The following is a 20951-nucleotide window of genomic DNA, read 5'->3' as shown; positions in this document are numbered from 1 at the left end:
CCAGAGAGGCCAGTTCCCTCTGGCAAACTTCAGGCAGCTCTATCCCAGCCAGAAGCTGCTCACACAGGAGGGCTGAGCTGGCAGAAAGTTTAGTCTATGCGTCGCTGAGCTTTCAACCCTAGAGAGACAAACACCCAAATGATCTGTGTTACTATATACAGCAAAGTAAGAGCAGCTTCTCTCTCACTGGTAAGTGGAATTTAAGATCTGAAATATGGAGTATGCTAAGGATCCTCACATGCCCATTTTACCTTCTGCTCCAGGAGGGCCCGGCGGAGGGACACCCTCTGCTCAAGATCACGCAGCTCCCGATCATGCTGGGCTTCTGCCTGCATCTTGATTTTACTCTGATATGCGTTCAGCAGCTCCAATTCTTGCTGCAGCTGCATCTTCAAAACCTGGCACTCTGCTTCCTGTGCCTCATCCAAACGCAGCTGGGAAAGACAGACAATAGAGACGTTTCACCATGGGGTAACCACTGCTGACACTCCAGGGGAGGACCGCGGGGAGAGGGAGAATGGGTTGGGACATTGTTTTCTTAGCAATACAATTGGTCTCTATTGTACTTCACTTCGCTGAACAGAGGACCTATAGTGACAAAGACTGGTGACAGTGAGCCCACAGCACTGATGCAAGTGATGCTGATGAGCAGTGGCGCCTCAGGAACCACGATCCACACTGCAGAGACCAGACTGCTGGAGGTGCAAACATCCTCAGCTCTCCTTTTGCTAGAGGCAAGAGAAGCTCTCTTGCTCTGTTCAACTGGATTAACCAATTACCTCTACCCAGGAGACTTAAGTCCATAGCCCTGCCAATGCAGGACTTTGGGCACAAGGATATAATGAAATAAACCTAAAAGCAGTATGATACTGAACTTTTAATCTTCCCATCACAAATGAAGCCAGCTACCCTGCCTCACAGCGTTAAATTTGTGTACCAAGTGATGTGAGCAGGATGAAATATGCAAGAATTGCAAAGAAAAGTGCACATTTAGCTGTAGCAAGGACTCGAAGCATTGCTCATGTGGTCATTCCTTAAAGAAGGAATCCCTTAAAGGAGGAATCACAGAACTTTCTCAACACTTTGACCTCAGATTTACAGTCAAAACTGTGGACTCCTCCATGACTCAATGAGCATCTTCCACCAGTGGCACATGCTTTGGTTGGTATCATCAACAAATCAAAACCTAAATGAGTTAAGACAGCCAGTTGCACACTATTTAATGATGCTCTAACAGGGATGTTTATATTGCCATATTTCATGCAAAAGCAGTCCTCTGGCCACACAGATGCATCACTTTGCATCTCTGCAACAGCAGCTTCAGCTTCAGCCTGCCTGGAGGGGGTGGTAGGTCTTTCCTCTGCATTTGAACTCAGCTTTCTAAACACAGAGGAAGGACTGTGCAGGGAATGGCGTGTGCAGCAAGGAAGCAGAAAGCCTGCTGTCAGGATACAGAGCGGTTAAAATGCAAACATCCCTCTTTGGCTGAGGAACCCTGGGTCCCTCGGAGGCGACTCACAGCTTGTGTAGAGAGCATTTCATTAATGCTGTGATCATACTGCTCAGCCAGGATAGCCAGCTTCCGGGTCTGCTCCTCCTTGAGCCGTTTGAGGACAGCTTTATGTTCACTCTTTGGCGTGGTCTCCAGCAGATGGTTTCTCAGTGCTTTGTACTGTCTGGTTTGGATCTTGCATGTATCCTGAAACTGCTTCTTTATCTGTAGTTCTTTTGACTGGAAAGATGGAGGGGACACAAAGAAAAAACCAGCATGTTTCAAATGAGTGAAATATCCATTCAAATGGATATTTAGGATTACATTAAGGATATGAGTTCAAGAATCCACAAATGTATATTAACATCTACAGTGCAAGGAGGGAAGCAAAATACACAAGAGGCAATGACTATTGCTGCAGCTGCTTTGACACTGCTACTGTGCAAAACAATTACAATACAGACACTTTTATAACAAAGCTCCAGCCTAAATACAGCTGTCTCTGCACAAAGAGTCTCACATTTGTCACTGGACTGGATCCAGTCCTGGGTGTTGCTTTTCAAGAAAAGTTCTTGAGGGACAGGACTAATATTTACTAGCACCAAAAGCCATACTTACACTACTGTGCTTGTATGGCACACATATATATGAACAGCACTTAATGTTATGAAAAGAAGCAGATCTGCTGCATGGGAAAGGTCAGGAAAAAAGAGCAATGCTTTTTCCATTGAGGGTTTGATGAATATAAGATGTACTCTAACCCTTGATATTATGAGCCTGGTTTTCACAGAGAAACCCAAAAAATACTAGATGCTTTAAAATGTACACCACAAAACAGTACTATTGTGCTGGTCTAGCAAACAAAACAATTCCCCAGTCCCACTGGAGGCTTACTGGAGACAGAGTTTTCCTCACTTTGCACTTGCTAGCATCTCTGTATTGTTTTAGAGACACAGCTGTGATTGCACAAAGGGCTGGGAAACACCAACCCTAGAAAAGGTATTGGGATCCAGTTTTGCTGTATGACCTTGAAGGAACTGATTTTCCTTTTCTTTTACCTGCCTTCAGAGCAGCTTGTGAAGTTTAACAGCTAGTAAGTGTTTCAAGACCCTGAAAAGGAGGGTGTTCTGGAGTTCTCTGTATCTTTCTATGGGATGGCTGGCAGGGATACTTCTAACAAAGCAAAACCCAGAAGTGATGAGTGATGATGGTTAACTGACAGATGATCAAGTTCACCATGGCATGAATAAATAAATAAATAAACACAAATCACTAAAATCAGACATGAGGGCCTTCCCACTGTTAGGCACCATGCCAAATACTGAAGCACTAGAGGCACAAACAGCACAGGACCAGATTTTTGTTCGAGTAAGCTGGAAGAGCTCTGGGATCTGAACCAGTGGGGCAGATATCTGTGCGTGGCCACAGCAGCCCCTCCACTGCCTGCTCCTGGCACTAACTCAGGGCTCAGCAGGGCAGGTGATAAGCACAGCACTTGCAGCCACCTCGAAAGCTGCAGTGGGATCAAACAACACACCCAGCCCAAGCACATTTTCCTGCATAAAACAACAGAAACAGTTCGCTAACCTGATGCAGAGAACAGGACAAAGATGGGTTTCATTCAAATCAAAACATGTATCATGAAGAGGAATGCATCACTTTTAACCTTTCTGAATTTCACAGAAAGTTATTTCCTTCCAGGAAACCTTTAAGGTTGTTTCTCACTGCCCTTAAGGGAAGTGTCAGCAGGTTACACATTCCCATCAGGGACCTGGTCACAGCAAAACACTATCAACCTATTTTGTCCTCATTTTCTATGAAGTCTTGCTTGGACACCAGACTCTGTTTACAGGCTTCCAATCCAAAGGCTTTAACAACAGGAAACAGAAGGGAGGGGTAAGATTTCCAGTCAGACTTCTGACAAGATCATTTTGACCTAGTATTGTGAAATACCAGCAAGAGGATATTTGCATCACAATTAACACACTCAAAATAATAACAGCCGTTTTCACTGAAGGGTGAATTCTAGTTATGGGTCCTTCTGGTGCTGTCATAGAACAGACACTGACCGTTAAAAACCTGCTTCCAGGACAAAGAGCCTCACTAAATAACAAAGGGAAAGCCTGAAATGTGCCCTTGAGGGAAAACGTTGCTGGAGAGAGAAACTGAACAAATGGTCAAATTATCTATTCAATTAAGAATACTTGCCTGCATTAATCAGAAGCAGGAGAAGGAGTTAATGCTAGAGAACAGCCTTGATAAAGAGGGGATTGTGCTACAAACCCAACGGTTGTCCACGGACTGTGTTGTTAGCACTGCATGTACAGAAAGGTGCAGGATTGACAGCTCAAGCCTGAAATCCTTCACTAATCACAGAACAGCCATGCAAAGCAAAGTGCAAGCTTTCCATGCTCCCTGCAAAACGCTCCAGCCCTGTCCTCCCTGGAAAAGGGAAGGGGTTGGAGAATCTGCAGAGGTGAGAGGGCAGCCAAGCCCCTGCAGCACAGAGGTACCACAGATCCTGCTGTCCCGACTGCAGCCAGGGAAGGAGAATGGACATGCTGTCCACTCGTGTTTGCACCACATCACCTTGGGGAGGCAGAACTCATTCATGCTAATCTCAGAAGGATCAACCTAATACAGCTGCTTCAGTTTTACTCAGCTCAGAGTGCAGCACAGCTTCCCTGTGAAGTCATCAGCTATTTATACACTATATCCTTGGAGATTCTCAACAGTGATCAGATGGTCCCTTGTTCTCACAAGCCAGGTTTTCACTACTTAATATTATTCTAATATTAACAAATCAGGTACAATTTTTTCTTTTCTGAAGTTCTGTTTTCAAGTTGATTATTTTCTCTGTAAGAAGATAACTTGCAGGTGGTAAACACTAAGTCAGATGGAAAATACCATGAAGAGGAAAGATGCAGAACAACAAAGAAACCCCATGCTCAGTATGCCATACACTCATTTTGCTACTGGCACAGCTGAACACTGGGTGGAGAGAAGTCTGCCCCCTCAAAGGAAATGTACCAGGCAGCTTTGTGAAAGGCCTTATACTCTCTTCTCAGACACTTCAGAATAAACCACTGGACTTCTTTGGATGAAGTGAAGGCTTAAATGAAAATACTAAAAGCCTTAATTACAGAGGCCCCATAGTTCTGGTCAGCCACCACAGCTAGAAGGGCAGCATGAGAAACCCAGGAGAGACACATAGCAAAGGTCAGCGCCAGGAGCTTCCTGAGGACACTGCACTTGGCCAGTGTCTCTCTCTTTCCCCCTCCCCACTTGCCACCATGCCAGCTTTAATATAAAAACACTAACCAGGTGAGTTAGCCAAGACAACGGTGCAGTTCATTTTGATGCACACAGCAACACAAAGCTTTTGGGTTTTGTTTTTAAATGACACTGCTTCGTTACAGAAATACAGGTTTTATTTTTGTATATGGGGGAGAGAAGGATCAGAAAATGGTGTAGGAGGGGGAAAAAAAAAGCATACTGCAAACATTAAATGCATTTTAAACTACCCCAAAAAGGAAGGGACATTGCTGAGAAGAGCTTTTCAAAGAAAAGGAGGGACTAAAGCTGCCGTGGCCTGCCTGCAATACCCTGCAACCCTGATCACCACTATGGTACTCCTCAAGTTAATGAGCTTCAAATCACTTTGGCCCTGCCTGCACTGCGAACGGGTTGTAATGGACCACTTTTCCATGGACTCCAGCTCTCACCTGGAGTTTCTACATCACTTAGTACCTTCAGAGTTCCTACACCACTTAGTACCTTCAAGCTCTTGGGCTGCTGTCGGACCTCCATGACGTGCTTGCGCCGCAGCTCCCGCTCCCGGCGCTTGTTGTATTCCAGCTGGTTGGTGAGCTCAGTCTGGTGCTGGAGCCGGATCAGCTCGCAGCGCATCTTCTGGATGGTGCTGAGATGGCGGAACTCCAGCTCCTGCATGGACTCGTGCTGGCGCAGCAGCATGGCGTGCTCCAGGTCCTTCTGTGTCTGCCTTTTGTTTAGTTCCTAACAGGAGGACAGAGGGAATTATTAGGTTCTTTGTACTTACTTGGATTTCCGTTCACAAAGTGACATTTCACTTTGTTTGCAAGGGCATTTCTCTCTTTCCAAGGCATCTGAGGACAGACCACAGAGTTTCTTGGTCTTATCAGCAGCAGACAGCAATGCCACCGGTAATTTTTCCTTCCTCATTTCACTTTTCTTCTTCCTGTTCTAGATGCTCAAGAGGATTCACAGTAAGCATCTTCTCTTAACTGCTGTGTCTGATGACTTTTTGGACCTAACAATTCTCCTGCAAGAGGGCATTAATCTGTACACTGGATGCCACAGGAATTACCAAATGGCACTGCAAAGCATCAAACCACTGTTCTACCAAAACACTTTGGATGTGATAATGAACACTTCTGTTTGATTTGAGTTGGATTGCAGGTGGTCCAGTGAGATGCACTTCCCACAGGTGCATCCAGGTCTCATCTCTGCCTGTTCCCTTACCTCCCGAACCAGGTCCTGCTCCAGGTTATGGCGGCCCAGGAGCATCCGTCTCTTGAAGCGGCGACACTCCAGCTCCAAGTACTGCCTCTGACGCCTCAGTAAGTTGGCCTCTTCCTCTGCCTGGAAATGCTGGATGTTCTCCTTCTGCTTGGAAAGCCACTCCTGCTTCTCCTTCTTTGGAGTGCTCTGGTTTTCATTCAGCTCCTGATAATCGCAAGGTAATTAATTGTGGAATAGTTACATTAAGTTCCTTGGCTAATAAACTGACTAATAAACTACTGAATTATGTTCTACCCTCTCTTCTCAAGGTTGGTGCCATCTCAGCCTCTTCAAAATGCATCACATAAGGTACACTAAGGAAATACCAGGAGATAAATCGCAGTGGAGCCACTTTAACTACCACTTTTTTTTTGCACTGACCAAAATACTGGTTTATGTCCACAGTTTCCAGACCTACATATTAGCTGAAAATGTCAAAATGATGGGCTGCCACTGAAAATGCTTGGAGGTACTGCCATCCTGCCTGGCAAACATTTTTACAGGCTCCCAAAGGACTGAGAGAAGGAAAGCATTGATGTCCTGTTGTTCAAACAGAATCAGAAAATTTTTTGTGTCTTGCTTGATCAGAGCATGTACTCATTTTACAGTAACTCATCAAGGCAGAGCTGCTCACTGAGATGCCATAACTCACAAAAATAATGTAAAGAAGTTCACAGGTAAAACTTAAAGAGTTTCCACATTTGTACTACATTCAATGCATTGCTTAAAGTATCTTTGGCAAAAGACTCTGCTTGCTTGGATTACATACTAGAGATGCCCATGCAGTAATTAAGACTTGTTGTGATACATTTCAACTGAAGTATGAGACAGAACTCCTCTGTATTTCATCAGTGTTTCTTGGTGCTCTGTGATCTACTGCCCACTTAGAAAAAGATTCCATATTATTATAAAGAGCCCACGCTACTGTAGTTTCTGTTAGATCTTTCTTGGCTCTGCTGCTCTTTAGCCTTTTTTTTCTCCTGGGAAATGCCTACGTTTGGGAATATTCCCCTTTGGAGCAAGTTCTAAAGTTGTGTCACACAAGCTGATGCTTGAGCATTAAATGGTTCTTTCAAAAAAATTATTTATAGTGCTTATGGTTTCTCAATCACTCCAGAAAAAGAATCAGGAAGTTTCATTCTACAGTTTCTCTGCATTTCACAGGGATCTAAATTTTTACTAAAAAGCAATGATTATTAAATAAGTACACAGCTTTTTCCATTAAAATTAATAGTGCTTTACAGGTATTTTCCTTACAAAAAATGCAGATCATCTTTATTGCTCTGTTCTCTTGCTCCTGTACAGAAATATCATTAAGTGATAAGAAACTTCACTTAACTGCTGCAGTGAATGGCCACTATCTGCAACAACAATGTATAACAAAAATCTTCATGACCTTTCATAAACTACCTTTTCTCATTCCTTAGGATTGCCAAATTCCCATGTTTCTGGCTAAAAAGTAGTATTAAACAATGGAGAGGTTTGTACTTTCACAAGTACAAAACATACAGGTATCAATAACTAACTAAATTCTCTTACTCAAAGGTCAAAGATATGGAACAAATATAGTACACACAGGACTCTGCTCACAAACTGCAGAACTCACTGCAGTCCTACGGAAGATCTCTGGTGCACAGTGTCACTTTTATTTCTGAATGTTCACCACTCTCACACTATATCACCTATTTTTCATTACAGGTGAGTTACCTCTTTCAGCTGCTCTTTACGGAGTTTATATTCTCTCTTCTGGGACTCCAGGAAACTGTTCAATTCTTTTTTCTGTTGGGCCTGAATATGCTGTTGAAATTTCTTCTCTTCATTGGCCATCACTTTAGCCTACAGCAAATCCAGCAGCAAGTCAGTCTGAGTCCCAATGGATTACAGCTCGTGTCCCATTTCAGCTCCAAGACCCAGAACTCATGGTAGCCACCACAATACTCACCACACCTCTGCACAAGTCCAAGTCAGAGGAGGTTGTTCTCACTCTCTCCTCATTCCCCATCCCATCAAGGCACCCAGCAGAGCCCTTCTCCAGTGCCACATTCCCTCAGCTAATCTTGCCTAACAAAATCAACATCTTATGATAAACTATATCCTCAGCCCTCCACTGAGAGATCAGAGATGAACAAAAATCGATAATAATTGCTGTAGGGAGCACCACTTCATTATCAATTATTTAAAAGCATAGCCCCCCCCATCCATACACAACTAGACAGTGAACATTTAAGTGTAGCTGGCACATTTCTCCGCAGGCTAATCTGCCTCCACAACACTCAATGGCAGGCAATTATTGACAGCACAGACATGGCAAGAGAGAGGAAAACCCTCACAGTGTTTTTTCTGGGGTCAGGATTCTAACATTCAGTGTAACGCGGTGCTGTGAAGGACGTAACTTTCCTCTAGTTACACAGCCCCTTAGTGTAAGGAGGTGATTATTAACCATTTTCTAATTAGCAATTTGCTTGCCTCCTGAAAACAAGACATCTAAGAGCCCACACTATCATCTCTAGATCAGTCAGGGGAAGTGGACAATTCCATGTAATTAACAAACATGGGTTGGTCTGATAAACCATAACCTCCTACCTCTTTTTCCATGGCTGCTTGGTGCTTTTTAATTAGCTTTTCCATTTCGGCAGCAAAATTGTTACGCTGTGTTTCGAGATCTTTGTCCAACCTGAGGCGGTGCTCGTCCATCTCTGCCTTCAGTTTATTCTCTAATGCCATCAGTTGCTTCTGGTGCTGCCGTCTCATACGTTTATAGCCAGACATCTGCTCTCGGAGCTCTGAGTCTTGTTCATGTTCCTGCATTTGCCTTGTCACCTAGGAAGATAACCACATCGGGCCAGAGGAAGTTAATGCTGCTTAATCTACTTTTCAGCAGTCTTCAAACCACAAAAGAAAACGATTCAGTTAAGAAGTATGATTTTGTTGTAAAGAAAAGCACACATCCTAATGGCAGCATTAAAAACTCAATTCTGCTGTAGCAGATAAACTCACGTGGGCTTCAGCAGAAAAACAGTACAATTGTTATAAAGCTGACACTAAATAATGGCCTTTTAGCCTAATACAATGAGGGTGGATACATATACACACATACAAATATTAATAGCATGCATATGAAAATAAAAACCAGCTTATTATTATAAATGGTTTCCTATATTCTGCTGGGTACATTGGGTTTGAGACTATTTAATATACACAAATTACATTTGCCCAGGTGTCGCACTGAAGCTTTTATTAATTGACACTAAATTATTTCAATGATAGCATCTCAGTCAACGAAGACAGCCCATATGCTGGTGGTATTCTGGAAGCTCTGAGAAGCTGCACAGAGCAGTGTTCAAAGCATCCCCTCCTGCAGAACTCCCCCAAAATCAACCCTCCACGTACCAGCGACGCTGTGCGTATGGTAGCAAAGTGCTCTCGGTTGCGATAATGAGACTTGTGGCGAGATACTTGGGGAGGAGACTGGGGTTCTGATGCCCTTGTCCGAGGATCCGACTCCTCTCTGTAGTTTTCTTCCTCCTTATCAGCAAATATTAATGTCAGAGAATAAAGAGAAACTGTGTTACTAAAGATTTTTAATTTCAGTCTCTTTATTTAAAAGGAAGAAAAAACCATTTTAGCATTCATCAGCCCTCAAAGATCCTCCTGCCAATGAAGGTACATACTGCAAAAGGAGTTCTGATCTAGGACCTTTGCTTCAGAAATTTCATCATGAATTTTTATTACTAAGAGGAAGATTACTAATTAAAGCTGAAAATGAGAAAAAAAAATGGAAAACTGAAAGCTGAGTTAAACAGTTTACTTCAACAAAACATGAAAGCTATGAAGTAGATTTTATCAAGTCTGAAAGACAAAAACAACATCTTTGTACCTCTGAAAGACAGAGGAAGATTTTCATTACACCCACTGCAGAAATACCTCAAAGCAAATTTAAAAATTTGTCATGGTGTATTCCACATTCTTATTTTGAGTTTGTCATTCATCACAGAGAGATTACTAGTTAGATATGATACACTAATTAACTCCCTGAGGAAATACCTGTGTCTTTGTTGCATATCTGGGCAAAGAACAAGACATTCTAGCCACACCTATGATTAGCCATGGAAACGGTAGTGCTTTGAGCAAACTGATAACCCCTCCATGGCAGGAGCAGCCCAGCTCAGAGGACACTCCCCAGCCCACCCTTTATCTGGCAGAGGGAAGTGGTTTCTGCTGCATTTCTTTTTCCCACACCTTTATTCATTAACCAAATATTCCAATCAAGTGCTGGGAAGCTGGGTGCTGCAGAACAGATTTTGGCTTCTGCTGTAGGTCCTGACCTTAGGAATTCTCTAACGAGGAAGTAAAAAGGGGAACTCTCACATCCAGTTGTCCAACAAGGCAGTGCTGTGCAAATTAAGGGCATCCACCAAATAAACCTATTTACAACCTGCCATTCCAACTCCTCCTGATAAAGCAAACTGCTTTTGAAATAACTGAATTACTAAAATAATTCTTAGTGAATTAACAAAAATAAATTATTTTCATAGCCACTTTCCCAAGTCTCCAGTGCACATTCATATACTTGGGGCACAATAATACAAACTGCAAATAATGACTTGGGAATGGGAGCAGCTGACTTCATACCAACCAAATTCTCTCCCACTTTACACCTTCAAAGTTCTCCAGTAAGAATCCAGTGCTTACCGGCTTTAAATGAATGACAGAGCTATTTGACATCACTGTGTGGTCCCCCTCCATCATATCCAGCTCGCTCTTATCATCCGAGGCATCTGGAAGACTGTTAACACTACTGCTTTGGCTACTGGCACTGATAGACATACTAGGAATGGACTGATTACTTCCAACACTGTTCACTGTTCCTGTCCTGCCCACACCATGATCTTGTTCCTAGGAGAAAGGAATCAGAAAGAAAATTCAAACCCATCCCAGTGGTACCTGCGGACATTACCAAATGGAACATTCATTCCATTTTTCTCTAAAGGCATCCACCTGACACATCATGGCACTTTCCACCCTCCAGGCATTGCCATGAAACATTTTTCACGTGGGATGCTGGGGAGAGAAGGAGTCAGCCTTGTGAAGATTAACTGGCTGATGTCAGATTCTTTTCAACAGAGAGCCTGTTAACAAGCTGAACTCGATCATGTATCAGCCACAGCGTGTCACCAGAAACTGCTGTGACACCAGCATCACCTGAGTGCTCAGCTGGGACCCTGCACCATGCAGGTTCCTTTGTGTACACAAGAACTGGAATTCAGAGTCTCTAGCTCTGCATGGTGACTGCAGCACTCAACCCAAAAAAGATAAATCAATTTCCTTGATGACCTGTTTTTCTTCGTCCTGTTTTTGTTTAATAAATCAAGTACAAATCTCTATGCCTTAGACTTAGAACAACATCCTCAGTACATATGGTCAAAACAGAGGCTAACTGCAGTTGCTAAAGAGTCCTCATGAAGCCTCATACACAGGCAAAAAAAGCGAGGGTTTACAGGACTGGAAGCTGACTGTTCAAGCATGAACACATGGCACAGCTTCTTGCCAGCACCAGGCATGTACCCTGTTTGTCCTTGTTTGTGCCTTGAGGTAGCTTTATTCCAAGCACAAAGAGGGAGACAGTGTTTACAGCCAGGTGTGTAAACAGCCTTCCTTCGTTTCAGCAATATCTGAATTGTGGTTATTTAAATGACAGTCTAATTTTTTCTGGTTCAGTGATGAAATCCAGCATTTCTCTTACCTCCTCCTCCTCCTGTGTTTCCACTGCAGGACCATTGTGGGCCTCCTGGAAGAGGAGCTTCTTCATTTTACGATACTGCAGGTTGTCCAGTTCTCTCACCGCATCCTTTGTTCTCTGAATCAGGTCTATTAACACTGTTTCGGGCCGCTCTCGAAGAACAAACATGTGCTGCAGAACACACAAACAGGTGAGTGGCCTCTCATGCCTCCAATGCACATGCTTTGAGGACACAGTGATGAGCTCTAGTTGGGTTTATTAGTCCTCTTCCCTGCACAGGAGGAGAACACCTTCACAGCTTACACCACCATTATTTTTAGACTTCGCAATCCAGGTAGAGTTCAGAATGATTGCTTTCTGATGGCAGACTTCCACCAAAAAAATAAAGGTGTAAAAACCCAGAAATGGCGTCTTACATGCCATGAAAACTTGCTCAGTATAAACGTGGACTTCAGAGACATTATCTACTTGTGGTTTAGTGAGGGAAGAGCAACAAATACCAGATAAAAGCTAAAGGTGCTAGACTGGCTAGCATCCTTAACCAAATGTTAATTAACTCATCAGCTAACTCTCAGTATAAAACCCTTTTCCTTGTTTAGAAAAGCTTGGGAATCAAATATTCATCATACAGCTCTGAGTCATAAAATAGGCTGTGAACCTTAAGAGCCTGGTCCTGGAACAGTTCCCCATGTTTTGCTCTTCTCCTGGAGATATTCAACATATCTGTCTGCAAAGGTGGCTACATTTTGCCAATAGGTAAAGCAAGAACTGTCTGTGTATGTCAGAAGCAGCTTTTGCTTCTCCAGATGCAATGTGCTGTGCAAGCATGAGTCATTATTAACACCACCACTACTTTCATTTTGTTCCTTTGGAGAACTGCACTGCTGTTTCCAACATGGCACATTCCCTACCTGTCCTTATAAAGTGGCATGCAGCTGTTTCAGACTATAGTTATGGAAGGAATATGTTCCCAAATGTTTCATTTCCATCAATGTTCTCTTTAATTGCAGCACATTGCTCAAAATAAAACCAATCCGTAGAATTCTGAAATGGCAGGACTATACACCCACACCGAAACCTTTCCCGGATAATTGCATTTCTTTCTGAATAGACAGTTTTCAAAGAGGCACAAGTCCTCAGAGCCATTTTTAGGTAAAAACATGCAAAAAGGTGCTGATAAAACCTTCATAAATAGCATCCATTTCCCTGCAATGCAAAAAATTTGGAAAAACACTGTTTAGCAGAAACAGGGCCAGGATAAAAAGAAACCCAAAATGTCACAAGCACTGTAAAGAGAATGACAAGTTAGCAAAATTCTGAATGCCACCTGATGCCACAAAGGAAATCCATCAAAGTCACACAAAAAAGCAGCCCTAACACCCATCTTCTATGTGAGTTCTGCTCACATGTCAGCCTTTTGCAACAATCTATCTACCCCACTGGCTTTGTCTCCAGACTAGAGTGAGCAAAGCCAAGTACCAGCAGCATCCAGGAACACAAATGAAGAATTAAAAAAGAAGCTAAGAAATAAAACAAGCCTGCAGACTGCTGAGGCTTTTTCATGCCACGGAAAAATATGGGGAGGAAAAACTGCTTTCTTTTGCCCCCTTTCCCCCAAGGATACCATTAGAACAGTGAATTTCAGGTCTGTGTAAAGCACATTGGCGTGTATACAGCATAGAACACAGAGGGAAGTAACAAAAGGTATTAGTTAGCTAATGCACGGCAGCTCTGTCAGGATTAATTACAATCACTGGAATGACTGAGTTTATAAACTAAAACTCTTGACAAGTTGATGGTCATCCAGTGTCACTTGATGGAGTGACCTTTTATGATGAGAACTCCAAGGCTGGCTTGGAAAGTCACCTGGGGAACACTCTGAGACACTGCAGACAGGCAGTAAAGCCAGGGCTGCCAGCTCAGTACACCCCACAGCACTCTCAGCTCAAAGGTGTTTGAGCATCGCTAACCATAACCTTGTACAGTAGGTGAGACAGATCATCATCACAGGGCACAGCCCCTTTTAATACCACATGGAAAACAGAAAGGACAGGCAAACCAACCTTCAGAAGCTCCTCTGATGTAGGCCTGTCTTGAGGAATTTTCTGGAGGCAAGAATCTACGAAGTTTCGAAAATAATCAGACCTGTGTCAAGGAAAGAAAAAAAAAAAAAATCCACCTAAGTTACCAACCCAGTTTAATTCATTAAGGAGTCAAGATCCTCACATCTGGATGCTTGTAGCTCCTAGGCCAAGGACTATGGTGCCATAAACCATAATTAGGAAGTTTTTAACTTTTGAAATTAGTTTACTGTATTTGTTGTTTTCAAAAGACAGTTGTTGAGGCTAGGAGGCATAAAATGTTACTACTGTGCTTTATTCTTCTGAAGTTTATGCAACAGACACTTGCCACACACAAGCTGTGTCTTCATCTTGCAAAGCAATACTTCAACAAAACAAGATTTAGAAATTGACTGTGCGGTTTGTGATAAAAAAACACTAAAACCCACAGTTTTGGCTAGCTTGGGAGCTTCCAAAGTTTACTGACCCATGAACGGAATTTTTTACAGGATTTCAAGTTCTTCCAGCAGCCTGTCCTGTTCCTACTACACTGAAGAGTCTCAAATGTATATTTAGTAATTGGTCAATTTTGTATATGAAATGTATAATGAATCTAATGAGAACCTTCCAGCTCACATCCTCCCAACAGGACTCCAGCCATTTCAAGAACTCAGCATGACAAAGCACTCCATTTACAGTGATCCCCTACAACATTCCTCCCTCAGCAATACTCACCATTCATTAGACTGTAGTGTAGGGGATTCATTCTGCGCTATGTGATATAAGGCACTCATTGCGTTCATGTTAAACAAAGGAGGCTTCCTTTCCGCTGCACACAAGAGAAAAGAAGTTTTTATATAGGGAGATAGTCTCATGTTGTTGCTCTTTTTTTTTTTTTTCCAGTTTACATCCCTTTAAAAAGAAAACCACATCAGCAAAATCCCTACTGCCTGAACATGGAACCCCAAACCAACCCTACCCTGCAATCAGACAGATATGTTGGCATACGTCCTGTGCCATTGCAGAAGATGAAAGCCCTTTGAAGATCAAATGCCTTGTCCTCTCAAGCTTTTAAATTACGTGGTTTATCATAGTTGAGTTCTCTGACTCATTGTAATGTACTAAAATAGGAGTAAGTTAACAGTAAGCTCTATACTGGGTGTTTAGCCACTAAGCATTCTTGGTTTCATACACCCCCCATTTGTTTTTTTTTTAATCTACAGTTGCTAAAAAGCTAAGAAATATTTATTTCTAGCAGGACAGCAGTGATGAAGAAAAAGCTGGTTACAAGAACCATCAAATCACACTTAACTGACTAAGCACATGGGCAGGAAGTCAGCAACAGGCCAACTCTTTATACTATTTTGAGAGTTGCCTTCTCTTTGGCTCTTCTCTCTTTCAAGCTTGTGTTACTCTTATAGACTGACACAGCATGAAAGCTTAATGAGGAAGGAGATGATCTCACTGTAACAACAAAATTGAAGCTTCATCAGAATGTTTATGGGGCAAACTTTATAAAGCTCGGCCTCGCCATAAACATTCCAGAGAAGCTGGTCAGGCCACGAGGACATTCCTACACTACTGAAAATGCAACAGAAAACTTTCCTTCCTCAAAAAAAGCCAAAAAAACCAACAACAAACAAGGAAAAAATAATGCTAGTTTTCTTATTCTGCTCCTCAGATTTGAGTCAAATAGTAGCACTGAACTATAGATCAGAGATCATGGTTCACTCATGGCTACGGCAGGATGGACTAAGCCCTACAAGTTCCTCAGAATGGGTAAATTGAGGACTTAAGTCTTTCTGCAAATGCAGAACTTTACTTCCTCTAATCTGTAAGATAACTAGTTGCTGCTATCAAGGATCAGACTGATTATTCATTAAACTATTTTAACGGAATGTTCTCTCCAGCTTTTTTTTCTTAGCTCACCTGAATAAAACAGAAATCTTCCAGAAACCCTGAAACTGAGCCCTCAATAAGACCATTTCTAAGAGTAAGTGATAATTTGAGAAGACTACCAGACATCTCATTTTCCTCCTGTCTTCCCATGCTTACTCAAAGCAACACAAATGAGCCAGGCACACAGACCCAGCCTACACTGCTCTGCTGTCCTGACCTAGTCTCACCTCCCACCACGCCAGCAGCCGTAGACGAAGCCCAACACGCTTCATCCTGCAAGAACGCGGCGTGCAGGACTCCCGGGGGTGTGGTGGCCATGAGCTCACTGCATTCCTGGAGCCCTGCAGGCAGCCAAGTCTCCTTACTCCACTCGGAGCAGGATTCTGTCATGACAGTCACACCCCTTCAACTTGCTTTATATTGGCAACCAAAAAAAAAAAACCAAACGCAACAAGATAATCTCTGCTCTGAAGAAAGAATCTATTTCGCATCCTGGAAGAAAATGAAGTTGACAGTTTGGAATGCCAGACAGCATTTTTAGCTAAACTGTGCGGTTCACATGGATTAGTGTGTTCCTGAGAGCTCTCACTGCCTAGCTGGGCTGCTCCTCCATGGAGGTTGGGCTGGAGCATGAGCAATCAGATCTGACAAGGATGGGAGGACAGCCTCAGGTGCATGGGAGCAGTAGCGTGCATGGTGTGCTTCAGTGAGGGCATTTTTGTTCCAAGCAAATGCAACGTGTTAAATTTAAACAGAATGCCATACCAACAGTGCCCCTTTAAACTGACATCCTGCTTTAAAGGGTCTGTTCTAATGGCAATGCCATCATTTCTTTAGGCTTTCAGTTTCAGGTTACCACCTCAAAATTGGATTATTTCATATCTTTTCCTTTAAGGAAAAAAAAAAAAATCTATTCAGCAGTGATAACACACACTGAATACAGCTTTGAAGTTGTCCACTTTTCTAGAACTTCATCACTGCAGATTTTGTTAATGTATCTTAAATTTTCACAGAAACAATATCAACTTATAGCAAAAATGTATCTCCACACTGGTACCTTTAATAGTTGACTTCTAAAGCTGTTCAGCAATAGACTGTTTTTCAGTTCAGAAGTTAACTGCCTCTCCCACAGAATGTGAACACCCTTAGTGATATCACTTGGCCACTCTCTTTGTCTACATAACTCTATTTCTTCAGGTAATGCAAATACCAGTTCAATAAACATCACACTGGAGACTTGGTCTTGAATTCTAGAGTACATTTAGCTCTTTTCTCTAAAACTCAGGTCCCAGAGAAGCCAGGACAAGAAAGGGAGCACAAATCTCCTGCACTGTGATTCAGCTGAAGAAGTTTTAGGTACTAAATAACTACATTTAAATTTTTTTCAAAGAACGTTAACTTACCTAACTCAATACAGGTAATTCCAAGAGACCAAACATCTACTTTGCCATCATACTGCCCTTCATCCATGGCTAAAATCACTTCTGGGGCCATCCTAAGAAAGGAAATTGGTGCTCAAAATAGGCAATGCAACAAACATATTCTCTTCATCAGTACAAAATAGGCTGTTTCCCTGATTTCAGCTACCATAAACAAATCATTCCCCAAGCTATCAGGCATGACCATGGGATACTGGGAACAAAGACCAGGCACCCACACTAGTGCAGGCCTGCAGAGGCTGCTTGATGTTCTCCTGTGCTTTGCCCAGCTCCCCATCTATGAGTATCATCACCTTCTCACCCTCCCACATTTCCAATAGTTTAGCTGGCTAACCAACTCTGGTGAAATAATTATAACATGCAGTTGTGTAAACACCACACATTAGGTGTAAGAGATCAAAAGCATACAAGGGATCTGCAAAGGGGTTGGTTCAGTGAACCTGGCCTTTCCTATGAAAGAAAAAACACTTCAGTTATTTCAACAACCAGACGTGGTGAGAATACACCAATTGTTTAAACCACTGGGGGGAGTGATTAAAATATATTACAGATGATTCAATCCCACCTCTACCACTTTAGGTCAGTCTAAGCAGAACAGCGAAATATTTTTACTACTTTTTGTGAACTACAAATACAGGGATACTCAGTTTCTTGGAACTCAGAGCCTGCTTACTATTTGAACTTTTTTTCTAAGAAAGTACATTTCATCACCACCTCAACTGGAAGATTACAAAGCTAGCTCCAGTAAGACCAAGTATATTAAATAGCCAATACATGACCCTTTCACTTCACAAAGCCAGAAATAAGTAAAACTCTTGGCTTACCAATATGGCGTCCCCACAAATGAGTTGGCAGGAGATGCTATGGAAGCAGACCCAAAGTCAGCAAGTTTCACCTGTCCTGGCTCTGTCAGCAGGATGTTCCCTGCCTTGATATCTCTGGTGATAGAATACAAGTGTCAGTACTACTCCTCTCCAAAGAAGAAAACTCTGTTGGACAGACTACAAAACACACCAATATTCACACGTTCAAGCTGCAAAATATTCCCATTTCCTCCAAACACAAAGTCTTTAACCATTAGGTTAATTGCTTAAAGTGGCCCTTGATTTTGGAATCTTTTGTCTTAAATGTTAGTCTTAATGTTTGTCTTAAAAATGAACTTTAAATGGTGTAACAGGATAAGCTTCACATACAGTTCAGCAAAAGCTTCCGAACCAAGTGTGTCCTTTTTCAATGTTTTTTAAAAGGACTTCATAATGTAACTATTTGAATTCTTCATCCTACTGAAATGCAGCAGCTACTTTAAACACAAAGAACATTTGCATCCCAAACTTACTGTGTGCTTCTCAACGTGTGTGTTTGTGTAAAACTAATTTTTCAAGAATTAGAGCTCTCCCTGCCCCAGCATTCTTGGCCTCACAGCTCCTACAAACTGTGTGGGTGCACTTGCTATTCACTGCTTCAGGGACAATCAGCACTGGATCAAGGACTGAAAAGCTTAGCAGATTCAAAGGAATTCTGCAGAAATTACGAACACCAGCTGTAAGAGAGTGCATGTGCAGATACAGAGCTTGCTAGTGTTTAGACTACTAGAAATCACCTGTTTGGGAGCATATGGATACTGTGGAAAGAAAATCTCTGCTTACAATGTTGAATTGGGGATGGAGGGGATACAATCAACAAAACAAATTACCTGTAAGTGTGTATGAGACAGCAAAAGTATAACCACTTACCTATGGATCATATTGTGAGAATGCAAGTATGCTAATCCCTGGAGAGCACCATGGGTAATTGCTGCTATTTCCACTTCTTGCAATGGCTTTTTATGAACTTAAGGAAAGAATTTATGTGAAATTCAATATTACAGAAAACAATACAGTTTGCAGCATGCAAGTGAGTACTGTTAACAATACAATCAGAAATACTAAAAGTTCGTTTTCACTAGGTTCAGTATGAGAAGCAAATGTAAAAATAGTTCACAGAGTACATTCTATAATCAGATGTAATCTTCTAACTGCAAACCAGCAGCTATTTACTACCAAAGAGACCATTCTCCAACCCTAAACTACATTCCTGTCAGTTCTGTGACCATTCTCCCAAGTAACTACTTGAGACTCAACACCCACTTTTCCATTAATGAAGCAAAATCCCAAACCCCAGAACTTTACAGCAATTCACACGCAAATAAATTGTAGCAACACAGGTGAGATTCTGGCAGTTCAGCTTTTGGTCCTGAAATGCTTCTGGCAAGGAAAGGAACAACTTACTGGCCAGACATATATCTTCAAAGAAAGTTCACTATAAGAAGTCTGATAGAAAAATGACCACTTAACAGAAGACCTCATCAAGCAAAACCCTAATACTGCTGTAGTGCTATTTTAGTCAACAGGCCTACAGTTGTTAGTAAGCATTAGGATCAACAGCAAGGGTTTTCAGAAGTAAATCTTGAACTGTCATGGCAGGAGAACCTAAAACTCAGAAGCAAACAAATAGCTGACAACTTTAAAATAATATGAACCAAGGAGAAACTAAGCACCTGGGAAAGCCAATATTCTACAGAAAAACCATTACAGCTATGCAAGAATCTGACAAATTTGACTGTGCCTGTTCATACACACTCTGGCCCCAAATAAAACTATATACTCAAAGACAATTCTGTGATGCTGCAACCTCCTAGTTCAGTAGGTTCCTGACTTTCCACCAAATAAACACGTGTGACTTACCTTCTAATAAGTCTGATGCTGATCCTAAACAATATTCCATAACAAGCTGTTATAGGAAGAAATCAAGTAGTTAGAAAAACTGTAACAGTAAATGTATGTTTTCTAGACTTGTATGGAGAAATCTAGAACTAATTCCTGGAGCACACAGTGCAGGCTGCCATAACAAAACAAGTGTTCCTTGTACCATAAACTCCATCCCAGCACTGTCACCTCACACAAGGTGAGTGCCACAGCACTGACCCCTCCCACAAGTACAGCTCTAACTGGAATTAGGCATAACCCTCCTGTGTAAGACACCAAGCAACACCACTTGTAAGGAAGGCAAAAGCACATTCATAACCAGTTAGGTATTGTATTACATATTGTATTTTATATGCACATACTTAACAGGAATGTTAAATTGCACTTAACAAGCTTATCAGAGTATTAAAGGGCTATTTAGGGATTTACTTAAGATTCTGTCCCAGTCAGATTTCAAAAAGAGAAACTAAAACTCTGCCCTATATATTTATTGAAGCTAATTCAAAAAACAGTACTTAAACTATTAGTTCAGTAATATGATTTCTTTAGTACATTGCACTACAAAACTTTATTAGTGATGGGTGTATGTTATTTCAAACACTCAGTTCATCAAGCTAAATACATCAGAACAGCAACACTTAATCTAAGCGAAAGAGAAGATTTCCGTAACTCTTGGTCCCAGAAAGTACATTCAGTTCTGCTGAGCACCTGTAAGGCCCTTGGCTACGCTCATCTCAGTCTGTGCAACACCAGTGCTCAGGTGCCTCCCAAAATCCAGCTGGAGAGATTTCAAAGCACCTTTAACCAAGGCAAGAGAAGTGCAGAGCAGCAGATGCTTACCCATGCTGTATGCTCCCGCAGATAGCAGCCTTTGTATTCTATACTGTTAGGGTGTTTTATTCTTTGGAGGAACTTGACTTCCTTAATAATATCCTGCCATTTCTGTAGGGAATAAAAGGAATAGAAAGACTTTATAGAACTGTTACCTTTTTTTTGGTTGTTGTTATTATGTCATTTAATTATGTTAAGAGGCAA

General features: G+C 41.9%; 1 protein-coding gene across 3 annotated transcripts in view; it reads right to left on the bottom strand.

Moving 5' to 3' along the window:
• Window positions 1-20951, bottom strand: part of TAOK1 (TAO kinase 1) — a 69048-nt gene that overhangs the window by 12293 nt on the left and 35804 nt on the right. For 2 of the 3 annotated variants that reach the window (XM_039562884.1, XM_010402414.4), the window contains exons 4-19: window positions 20757-20858; window positions 19896-19941; window positions 18906-19002; window positions 17997-18110; window positions 17137-17228; window positions 14570-14663; window positions 13838-13919; window positions 11778-11945; window positions 10727-10930; window positions 9425-9559; window positions 8618-8854; window positions 7742-7870; window positions 5996-6199; window positions 5270-5509; window positions 1520-1732; window positions 252-434 (exon numbers count right to left, since the gene is read on the bottom strand). In XM_039562884.1, coding sequence (XP_039418818.1) covers window positions 252-434; window positions 1520-1732; window positions 5270-5509; window positions 5996-6199; window positions 7742-7870; window positions 8618-8854; window positions 9425-9559; window positions 10727-10930; window positions 11778-11945; window positions 13838-13919; window positions 14570-14663; window positions 17137-17228; window positions 17997-18110; window positions 18906-19002; window positions 19896-19941; window positions 20757-20858 — 2340 coding nt within the window. The remainder of the gene's footprint in view (window positions 1-251; window positions 435-1519; window positions 1733-5269; window positions 5510-5995; window positions 6200-7741; window positions 7871-8617; window positions 8855-9424; window positions 9560-10726; window positions 10931-11777; window positions 11946-13837; window positions 13920-14569; window positions 14664-17136; window positions 17229-17996; window positions 18111-18905; window positions 19003-19895; window positions 19942-20756; window positions 20859-20951) is intronic. The other variant, XM_039562885.1, reaches the window with a different exon arrangement.

Source organism: Corvus cornix, chromosome 19 (assembly GCF_000738735.6).
Source record: "Corvus cornix cornix isolate S_Up_H32 chromosome 19, ASM73873v5, whole genome shotgun sequence".
Lineage (NCBI taxonomy): Eukaryota > Metazoa > Chordata > Aves > Passeriformes > Corvidae > Corvus > Corvus cornix.
Note: the sequence above shows the minus strand (reverse complement) of the source record. Positions and strands in the feature narration are given on the sequence as shown.